Source organism: Salvelinus fontinalis, chromosome 23, assembly GCF_029448725.1.
Source record: "Salvelinus fontinalis isolate EN_2023a chromosome 23, ASM2944872v1, whole genome shotgun sequence".
Lineage (NCBI taxonomy): Eukaryota > Metazoa > Chordata > Actinopteri > Salmoniformes > Salmonidae > Salvelinus > Salvelinus fontinalis.
In genome coordinates this window covers 22,536,673-22,548,184 of record NC_074687.1, presented here as the reverse complement: position 1 = coordinate 22,548,184, position 11,512 = coordinate 22,536,673, and the positions used below count along the sequence as shown (strand labels likewise).

Below are 11,512 nucleotides of genomic sequence, written 5' to 3'. Positions count from 1 at the left end.
CCATAGATTAGAATGACAAAAATAAACTATTGTTATATAGGCTAAGACCCATTATTCCATCAACTCACTTCCAATGGAACAAGCTATTTATTTTCCGTGTGGCTTCCCTGCACTGTGTCCCTTAAAAGCAGGCAGAGATGAATGGGCCGCTGGATTGGCGGTAACACCTGCTGTATTATAATCAAAGGACCTGTTCTACAGTAGCAGATAGCTGCCTGCTGAGGCATGTTATTGCTCTGCAGAGAAGAGACTCATCCAAAGGCCTGTGGTGGGGTTATATGAACGCAAACTGCTCTCCCTCAGAGAGAATGATGATTGTATATTACTTCTCCAGACCGCAGAACCCAATCTATCCAAAGCTTTAATTACCCCAGTTCAATATGCAGCCAGCCAGTCAATCTGCAGGTGCAATTACCCACATAAACAACCCAATGAGAATGCCAATCAAAGGAGAGAGAGTGAGTGAGTGAGTGAGTGAGTGAGTGAGTGAGTGAGTGAGTGGGTGAGTGAGGGACTGAGTGAGTGAGTCTTTTTCTCTCTCTCTGGGAGGAATGTTATTCATCATGGTCTCTCTCTCTCTTTTTCTCTCTCTCTCTGAGAGGAGCACTATTCATCATGGTCTCCTCTCTCTGTCTCTCTCTCTCTCTCTCTGGGAGGAGTGTTATTCATCATGGTATCTCTCTGAGAGGAGTGTTATTCATCATGGTCTTTCTCTCTGGGAGGAGTGTTATTCATCATGGTCTCTCTCTCTGGGAGAAGTTATTCATCATGGTCTCTCTCTCTGGGAGGAGTGTTATTCATCATGCTCTCTCTCTCTGGGAGAAGTGTTATTCATCATTGTCTCTCTCTGGGAGGAGTGTTATTCATCATGGTCTCTCTGGGAGAAGTGTTATTCATCATGGTCTCTCTCTCTGGGAGAAGTGTTATTCATCATGGTCTTTCTCTGAGAGGAGTGTTATTCATCATGGTCTCTCTCTGAGAGGAGTGTTATTCATGATGGTCTCTCTCTGAGAGGGGTGTTATTCATCATGGTCTCTCTCTCTGGGAGAAGTGTTATTCATCATGGTCTCTCTCTGGGAGAAGTGTTATTCATCATGGTCTCTCTCTGGGAGGAGTGTTATTCATCATGGTCTCTCTGGGAGAAGTGTTATTCATCATGGTCTCTCTCTCTGGGAGAAGTGTTATTCATCATGGTCTCTCTCTGAGAGGAGTGTTATTCATCATGGTCTCTCTCTGAGAGGAGTGTTATTCATCATGATCTCTCTCTGGGAGAAGTGTTATTCATCATGGTCTCTCTCTCTGGGAGAAGTGTTATTCATGATGGTCTCTCTCTGAGAGGAGTGCTATTCATCATGGTCTCTCTCTGAGAGGACTGTTATTCATCATGGTCTCTCTCTCTGGGAGAAGTGTTATTCATGATGGTCTCTCTCTGAGAGGAGTGTTATTCATCATGGTCTCTCTCTGAGAGGACTGTTATTCATCATGATCTCTCTCTGGGAGAAGTGTTATTCATCATGGTCTCTCTCTCTGGGAGAAGTGCTATTCATCATGGTCTCTCTCTGAAAATAGTGTTATTCATCATGGTCTCTCTCTGGGAGGAGTGTTATTCATCATGATCTCTCTCTGGGAGAAGTGTTATTCATCATGGTCTCTCTCTCTGGGAGAAGTGTTATTCATGATGGTCTCTCTCTGAGAGGAGTGTTATTCATCATGGTCTCTCTCTGAGAGGACTGTTATTCATCATGATCTCTCTCTGGGAGAAGTGTTATTCATCATGGTCTCTCTCTCTGGGAGAAGTGCTATTCATCATGGTCTCTCTCTCTGGGAGGAGTGTTATTCATGATGGTCTCTCTCTCTGGGAGAAGTGTTATTCATCATGCTCTCTCTCTCTGGGAGAAGTGTTATTCATCATTGTCTCTCTCTGGGAGGAGTGTTATTCATCATGGTCTCTCTGGGAGAAGTGTTATTCATCATGGTCTCTCTCTCTGGGAGAAGTGTTATTCATCATGGTCTTTCTCTGAGAGGAGTGTTATTCATCATGGTCTCTCTCTGAGAGGAGTGTTATTCATGATGGTCTCTCTCTGAGAGGAGTGTTATTCATCATGGTCTCTCTCTGAGAGGGGTGTTATTCATCATGGTCTCTCTCTCTGGGAGAAGTGTTATTCATCATGGTCTCTCTCTGGGAGAAGTGTTATTCATCATGGTCTCTCTCTGGGAGGAGTGTTATTCATCATGGTCTCTCTGGGAGAAGTGTTATTCATCATGGTCTCTCTCTCTGGGAGAAGTGTTATTCATCATGGTCTCTCTCTGAGAGGAGTGTTATTCATCATGGTCTCTCTCTGAGAGGAGTGTTATTCATCATGATCTCTCTCTGGGAGAAGTGTTATTCATCATGGTCTCTCTCTCTGGGAGAAGTGTTATTCATGATGGTCTCTCTCTGAGAGGAGTGCTATTCATCATGGTCTCTCTCTGAGAGGACTGTTATTCATCATGGTCTCTCTCTCTGGGAGAAGTGTTATTCATGATGGTCTCTCTCTGAGAGGAGTGTTATTCATCATGGTCTCTCTCTGAGAGGACTGTTATTCATCATGATCTCTCTCTGGGAGAAGTGTTATTCATCATGGTCTCTCTCTCTGGGAGAAGTGCTATTCATCATGGTCTCTCTCTGAAAATAGTGTTATTCATCATGGTCTCTCTCTGGGAGGAGTGTTATTCATCATGATCTCTCTCTGGGAGAAGTGTTATTCATCATGGTCTCTCTCTCTGGGAGAAGTGTTATTCATGATGGTCTCTCTCTGAGAGGAGTGCTATTCATCATGGTCTCTCTCTGAGAGGACTGTTATTCATCATGGTCTCTCTCTGGGAGAAGTGTTATTCATCATGGTCTCTCTCTGAGAGGAGTGTTATTCATCATGGTCTCTCTCTGAGAGGACTGTTATTCATCATGATCTCTCTCTGGGAGAAGTGTTATTCATCATGGTCTCTCTCTCTGGGAGAAGTGCTATTCATCATGGTCTCTCTCTGAAAATAGTGTTATTCATCATGGTCTCTCTCTGGGAGGAGTGTTATTCATCATGCTCTCTCTCAGAGGAGTGTTATTCATCATGGTCTCTCTCTGGGAGGAGTGTTATTCATCATGGTCTCTCTCTGGGAGGAGTGTTATTCATCATGGTCTCTCTCTGGGAGGAGTGTTATTCATCATGGTCTCTCTCAGAGGAGTGTTATTCATCATGCTCTCTCTCAGAGGAGGAGTGTTATTCATCATGGTCTCTCTCAGAGGAGTGTTATTCATCATGGTCTCTCTCTGAGAGGAGTGTTATTCATCATGGTCTCTCTCTGAAAATAGTGTTATTCATCATGGTCTCTCTCTGGGAGGAGTGTTATTCATCATGATCTCTCTCTGGGAGAAGTGTTATTCATCATGGTCTCTCTCTGAGAGGAGTCTTATTCATCATGGTCTCTCTCTGAGAGGACTGTTATTCATCATGATCTCTCTCTGAGAGAAGTGTTATTCATCATGGTCTCTCTCTCTGGGAGAAGTGCTATTCATCATGGTCTCTCTCTGAAAATAGTGTTATTCATCATGGTCTCTCTCTGGGAGGAGTGTTATTCATCATGCTCTCTCTCAGAGGAGTGTTATTCATCATGGTCTCTCTCTGGGAGGAGTGTTATTCATCATGGTCTCTCTCTGGGAGGAGTGTTATTCATCATGGTCTCTCTCTGGGAGGAGTGTTATTCATCATGGGCTCTCTCAGAGGAGTGTTATTCATCATGCTCTCTCTCAGAGGAGGAGTGTTATTCATCATGGTCTCTCTCAGAGGAGTGTTATTCATCATGGTCTCTCTCTGGGAGGAGTGTTATTCATCATGGTCTCTCTCAGAGGAGTGTTATTCATCATGCTCTCGCTCAGAGGAGGAGTGTTTTTCATCATGGTCTCTCTCAGAGGAGTGTTATTCATCATGGTCTCTCTCTGAGAGGAGTGTTATTCATCATGGTCTCTCTCTGAGAGGAGTGTTATTCATCATGGTCTCTCTCTCAGAGGAGTGTTATTCATCATGGTCTCTCTCTGGGAGGAGTGTTATTCATCATGCTCTCTCTCAGAGGAGTGTTATTCATCATGGTCTCTCTCTCAGAGGAGTGTTATTCATCATGGTCTCTCTCTGGGAGGAGTGTTATTCATCATGGTCTCTCTCTGAAAATAGTGTTATTCATCATGGTCTCTCTCTGGGAGGAGTGTTATTCATCATGCTCTCTCTCAGAGGAGTGTTATTCATCATGGTCTCTCTCTGAGAGGAGTGTTATTCATCATGGTCTCTCTCTGAGAGGAGTGTTATTCATCATGGTCTCTCTCTGGGAGGAGTGTTATTCATCATGGTCTCTCTCTGGGAGGAGTGTTATTCATCATGGTCTATCTCTGAGAGGAGTGTTATTCATCATGGTCTCTCTCTGGGAGGAGTGTTATTCATCATGGTCTCTCTCTGGGAGGAGTGTTATTCATCATGGTCTCTCTCTCGCTCTCTGAGAGGAGTGCTATTCATCATGGTCTCTCTCTGGGAGGAGTGTTATTCATCATGGTCTCTCTCTGGGAGGAGTGTTATTCATCATGGTCTCTCTCTGGGAGGAGTGTTATTCATCATGGTCTCTCTCTCACTCTCTGAGAGGAGTGCTATTCATCATGGTCTCTCTCTGGGAGGAGTGTTATTCATCATGGTCTCTCTCTCGCTCTCTGAGAGGAGTGTTATTCATCATGGTCTATCTCTGAGAGGAGTGTTATTCATCATGGTCTCTCTCTGAGAGGAGTGTTATTCATCATGGTCTCTCTCTGGGAGGTGTGTTATTCATCATGGTCTCTCTCGCTCTCTGAGAGGAGTGTTATTCATCATGGTCTCTCTCTGAGAGGACTGTTATTCATCATGGTCTCTCTCTGGGAGGAGTGTTATTCATCATGGTCTCTCTCAGAGGAGTGTTTTTCATCATGGTCTCTCTCTGAAAATAGTGTTATTCATCATGGTCTCTCTCTGAAAATAGTGTTATTCATCATGGTCTCTCTCTGGGAGGAGTGTTATTCATCATGGTCTCTCTCTGAGAGGACTGTTATTCATCATGGTCTCTCTCTGGGAGGAGTGTTATTCATCATGCTCTCTCTGAGAGGAGTGTTGTTCATCATGGTCTCTCTCTGAGAGGAGTGTTATTCATCATGGTTTCTTTCTGGGAGGACTGTTATTCATCATGGTCTCTCTGGGAGGAGTGTTATTCATCATGGTCTCTCTCTGATATGACGAAAATATGCTGATCACACCCAGAGAGTGTAACGGTATTGACGCCACCTGCTGGAAGGATTAAAGCACGATGAAAGGTTGAGAATAAGTGCATCTGATCTGAGATAGTGTGTAGAAATGATAAATACGTTCATGTACCATACTCCAGACAGACGTCCAACTAGAGGGAAGTACTTTAAATTTATACCAATACAATGACTCAATTTTGTAGCAGAAATGGACCCTGTTTCTGACACAAACACACTCAACCATTGGTTGAATCTGATGAGACTTGGTGTCTCTGTATCCACATATGTACGCACACCACACACACACACATGCATGCGTAGAGGGTTATGAATAGTGAAATAAGTCAGGCAGTAGTGTTTGGTCAAGCTAAAGAGGATCTCTGTCTCTCTCAGACACACTGTCAGTTTGCTGGCCCTGCATGTCTCCTGTCCTGTGCCCCTCACATCAATCTGTACAAACACAGCTACAGGCCCCTGCTGAGTACCTGCTTGGCCAGAGGGTCACTTGTCTCTCTCGCTCTGGCTGCACAATCACCATCCGGTCTCTAATGTTTACCCCAGGGACACACACCTGCGTCTGGAGCCTCATTCCTCACCAGTCTGTGTGTGTGTGTGTGTGTGTCAACAGACACCACGTGACTGACCAGCAGCCAGCTCTTGCCCATATCAGACTCTCTGTCTCTGACCTAACCGACACAAACACACACCTATTAACTCACATCTCTTATTCTCCCTCTCATCCTCGCTGTCTCATTATCTTCCATCCCGTATCACTAAAATCAAATATTTTTCTAGGAGGCAGTTGTCTTACAAATGGCTTTCCTCTTGAGGGAATCATTTTGAATCCTCCCTTGACAGCAGGTGGCAGAGATCAGTTGAAATGAGAAATGTTCTCAAACTCCCTTTGTTACATGGACCCAGATTCCCTTCTGCAAGGTACATAATGGTCCATGTCCAATTATAACAGTCCTTCAAACCCTAAACTCCAAAACTACATTGTCAAAAGATGGTATTTTTGATTGCCGAACTGATAACTGAGTTGAGATGCGTTTAGATATTGTTGATCGGACAAACTGTGTGTCTGGGCTTATAGTGTCAGTGAGCAAGAAGCAGACCAGTACTACCAAACTGGCTCACCTGACAACAGTGGTGGCTGGTGAGAGGAGCTATAGGAGGATGGGCTCTTTGTAATGGCTGGAATAGAATGAACGGAACAGTGGTTTCTATGTGTTTGATACAGTTCCATTTATTCCATTCCAGCCATTACACAGAGCCCATGCTCCTATAGCTCCTTCCACCAGCCTCCACTGCCTGAGAATAACAGTCTTCACAGATCAATCAACCAACCATTATATCTAAGACTGGCTATAGAGGCATCAAGAAATGCCTATTGCCTATGGTTATAATTATTGATTTGCTGATATAAATATACATTACACACTAGTTTTGGAGATAAAGCATACTATACTGGAGGACTATTCCACAGATAAGCGCATTTCCACCATAAAGCATGGAATTCTTCCATCAAGGCAATACGCCCAGTCAGCCAGTCTTTGCTCCCATTAACCAATCATTACTGCTATTGTTGTTGTTATTGGGTTGTTGTGGTGACGTTGCCAAGCCTTGATCCTTGACATTGTCAGCAGCTTTCTCCACCCTCCTCTGTCACCTTTGACCATTCTAAACAGATTACTGGGTTGTGATTAACGCGGTGGTTTTAAAGGGATACCTGGACTGGGCTGTTTAGACATGTGTCTCCCAAGATGCTCCTGCCACGAGACACTCTTAAATAGCTCAGCCTTTAGGTCCAACTTTGACCTGTCAAAGTCCTTCAGAGAGAGAGAGAGGGAGAACGAGAGAGAGGAGCTGGGAGGAATGAAATGAGAGAGAGAGCAAGAGCGAGATAGAGAGCAAGAAAGTGGGAAGAAACAGATTGAGACAACTGAAGATCCTCCTCTGGACTGGGACTGGGACAGGCGCACGTGAGTGAATGTTCTACTATTTCTCCTATTGTTGTGGTCTATCAAATGAATCACCTAAATATTATGTTTATTTACTTAGCTTTTATTGCTAATTAATGCTATATTTGTGAACATGATCATTTCTACTATTTGCTCAGTGTTTTGATATCACATGCACTGGTTATCTTATGTGTGGTGTTGTGCAATGGCAGGTGTTTAAGACTGTGACTAGGATGGACATACGGTTGAAGTCGGAAGTTTACATACACGTAGGTTGGAGTCATTAAAACTCGTTTTTCAACCACTCCACAAATTTCTTGTTAACAAACTATAGTTATGGCAAGTCAGTTAGGACATCTACTTTGTGCATGACACAAGTCATTTTTCCAAAAATTGTTTAAAGACAGATTATTTCACTGTATCACAATTCCAGTGCGTCAGAAGTTTACGTACACTAAGTTGATTGTGCCTTTAAACAGCTTGGAAAATTCCAGAATATGATGTCATGGCTTTAGAAGCTTCTGATAAGCTAATTGACATTATTTGAGTCAATTGGAGGTGTACCTGTGGATGTATTTCAGGGCCTACCTTCAAACTGAGTGCCTCTGCTTGACATAATTGGAAAATCAAAAGAAATCAGCCAAGACCTCAGAAAAACAATTGGAGATCTCCACAGGTCTGGTTCATCCTTGGGAGCAATTTCCAAACGCCTGAAGGTACCACGTTCCTCTGTACAAATAATAGTACACAAGTATAAACACCATGGGACCACACAGCCGTCATACCGCTCAGGAAGGAGACGCGTTCTGTCTCCTAGAGATAAACGTACTTTGGTGTGAAAAGTGCAAATCAATCCCAGAACAACAACAAAGGACCTTGTGAAGATGCTGGAGGAAACAAAAGTACCTATATCCACAGTAAAACGAGTCCTTTAGTCGACATAACCTGAAACGCCGCACAGCAGGGAAGAAGCCACTGCTCCGAAACCGCCAATAAAAAAGACAGACTACGGTTTGCAACTGCACATGGGGACAAAGATAGTACTTTTTGAAGAACTTTCCTCTGGTCTGTTGAAACAAAAATAAAACTGTTTGGCCACAATGACCATCGTTATGTTTGGAGGAAAAAAGGGGAAGGCTTGCAAGCCAAAGAATACCATCCCAACCATAAAGTACAGGGGTGGCAGCATCATGTTGTGGGGGTGCTTTGGTGCACTACACAAAATAGATGGCATCGTGAGGTAGTAAAATTACATGGATGTATTGTTTGACCCAAATTAAAGGCAACGCTACCAAATACTAATTGAGTGTATGTAAATGTCTGACCCACTAGGAATGTGATCAAAGAAATAAAAGCTGAAATAAATCATTCTCTCTACTGTTATTCTGACATTTCACATTCTTAAAATAAAGTGGTGATCCTAACTGACCTAAAACAGGGAATTCTTACTGGGATTAAATGTCAGGAATTGTGAAAAACTGAGTTTAAATGTATTTGGCTAAGGTGCATGTAAACTTCCCACTTCAACTGTAGGTGGCGTAGCGGTTGAGAACATTGGACCAGTAACTGAAAGGTCACTGGTTCAAATCCCTGAGCCAAATAGAAAAATAAGATAGATTTTTCACCTAACTTTTTTACCCAAATTGCTCGTGTAAGTTTCTCTGGATAAGAGTGTCTGTTAAATGACTCACATGGAGACATAGAGCAACAACAGAGACACAGGTGCAGTGGATAGAGGGGCTCCAAATAACGATACAGGAGACTTTGGGGTTAGTACGTGACATGCGCCCCCACAATGACGATTCAATCTCTTGGGAAAGGATCATGGTTCCTCTCAATGTAGATGGTGTTTCCTTGGTAATTGTCATCTTGGGTTAGTTTATAGGACTGCAGTTTATAGGACTGCATCTACTTCCAGGAAACAGTCTCCCTAAAAACAGCAGTCTACAGTGACTGTGTCAAGGATCAAATGATAGAACTAGATTAGCAAAATGTGGGAACAGACAAATATCAGCACACAGCACACAGACTTACACTACACCTTAACACACACACACACGTCTGTCACGTCTTACTTTCTCTCTGTGATAACAGACACAATAAACATTACAAGGATTCTCATGTTGACAATCTTTATTGGGGGGTCAAATTCACACATTCCAGTTTAAAGAGCCCTTCGCACCTTCAGCTGGCCCTGGCTGCTGTTAACCATTAACAACCCATGGCCACGGGAGAGGTAGCATAGCAGGTTAACCTTCTTCTAGAGTTATCAGCACTTTGCTACACTATTAAAACACGAGTGTAGATCGTGCTGTGTCTGTGTGCGTGTGCGTGTTTGTGCGAGTTAGGGATCCACCGTAATGGTTCGCAGAATACACTCTCTAGAGATCTCTTGTCAGTAAAGTATCAGTGTAATCAATGACATTCAGCCCAACCCTACACTGACCTATGTGGTCTCTTATCTCTACGGGATATCTAGTCTTTTAATATATGTGTTTATATCCCTGTTATATCGCCAATCAGATTTCTGCTTTGCAAATGTTCCACTCCACACCTGATTTACTGCAATTTATCTGATGGTGACGTTGCTGTACAGGACATACCTATGAGTTGCTACAGTATAGCTCACAGGAGGTTGGTGGCACCTTAATTGGGAGGATGAGCTTGTGGTAATGGCTGGAGCTGAATCGGTGGAATGGTTATCAAACACATGGTTTTTACAAGCATGTGTCTGATGCCATTTCATTCGCTCCGTTCCAGCCATTATTATGAGACGTCCTCCCCTCACCAGCCTCCACTGGTATAGCTCCAGTACCATTCAAAAGCTTGGACACACTTACTCATTCCTGGGTTTTTCTTTATCTTTACAATTTTCTACATAGTAAAATAATAGAAGACATCAAAACTATGAGGTAACACATATAGAATCATGTAGTAACCAAAAAAGTAGCCACCCTTTGCCTTGATGACAGATTTGCACACTCTTGGCATTCTCTCAAACAGCTTCATGAGGTAGTCACCTGGAATGCATTTCAATTAACGGGTGTGCCTTGTTAAAAGTTAATTTGTGTAATTTCTTTCCTTCTTAATGCGTTTGAGCCAATCAGTTGCCAATTGGAAATTAACTGCACCTCAGATTGCAGCCCAAATAAATGCTTCACAGAGTTCAAGTAACAGACACCTCTCAACATCAACCGTTCAGAGGAAACTGCGTGAATGAGGCCTTCATGGTCGAATTGCTGCAAAGAAACCATTACTAAAGTACACCAATAAGAAGAGACTTGCTTGGGCCAAGAAACACGAGAAATGGACATGTCCTTTGGTCTGATGAGTCCAAATTTGAGATTTTTGGTTCCAACCGCTGTGTCTTTGTGAGACACAGAGTACGTGAACGGATAATCTCCGCATGTTTGGTTCCCACCGTGAAGCATGGAGGAAAAGGTGTGATGGTGTGGGGGTGCTTTGCTGGTGACACTGTCTGTGATTTATTTAGAATTCAAGGCACACTTAACCAGCATGGCTACCACAGCATTCTGCAGCGATATGCCATCCCATCTGGTTTGCACTTAGTGGGACTATCATTTTGTTTTTCAACAGGACAATGATCCACAACACACATCCAGGCTGTGTAAGGGCTATTTGACCAAGACGGAGTGCTGCATCAGATGACCTGGCCTCCACAATCACCTGACCTCAACCCAATTGAGATGGTTTGGGATGAGTGGGACCACAGTGAAGGAAAAGCAGCCAACAAGTGCTCAGCATATGTGGGAACTCCTTCAACATTTTACATTACATTTAAGTCATTTAGCAGACGCTGTTATCCAGAGCGACTTAGAAATTGGAAAGTTCAAACATATTCATCCTGGTCCCCCCGTGGGAATTGAACCCTGGTCCCCCCGTGGGAATTGAACCCACAACCCTGGCGTTGCAAGCGCCATGCTCTACCAACTGAGCCACACGGGACCGTGGGGGACGTTTCAGACATTAAGATTAGATAGAATGGGGTTTACCACTGATACACACAGCGGATTATTTGAGGGTCAGACATTTTTTGGGGGGGTAGGGAAGAGAAGGTAGGTTTGTGTGTCAGCACTCTCACATTCTTGTCTGTATTACAAGACATGGCAGGGTAAAAACAGAGAGTGAATGTGCTCACCAGTGTGTGTGTGTGTTTTGTATTGTATTCATACACTGTGGTCTCTGTTGCAGGACATGGCTGGGTACAGGCCGAGGGTGATAGTGCTGAGTAAGAAGCCAGGTG

At 43.5% G+C, this 11,512-nt stretch overlaps 1 protein-coding gene across 3 annotated transcripts in view; it reads left to right on the top strand.

The window, feature by feature from the left end:
* Positions 1-7,008: 7,008 nt before the first annotated feature.
* LOC129821040 (Na(+)/H(+) exchange regulatory cofactor NHE-RF3-like) overlaps positions 7,009-11,512 on the top strand; it is a 10,810-nt gene continuing 6,306 nt past the window's right edge. The window contains exons 1-3 of one of the 3 annotated variants that reach the window (XM_055878257.1): positions 7,009-7,269; positions 10,846-11,015; positions 11,461-11,512. The exon at positions 11,461-11,512 is cut by the window's right edge and continues 158 nt beyond it. In XM_055878257.1, the coding sequence (XP_055734232.1) occupies positions 10,914-11,015; positions 11,461-11,512 (154 nt within the window). In that variant the 5' untranslated portion in view covers positions 7,009-7,269; positions 10,846-10,913. Of the gene's footprint in view, positions 7,270-7,460; positions 7,518-10,845; positions 11,016-11,460 lie in introns of all 3 variants that reach the window. The other 2 variants (XM_055878258.1, XM_055878261.1) reach the window with 2 other exon arrangements.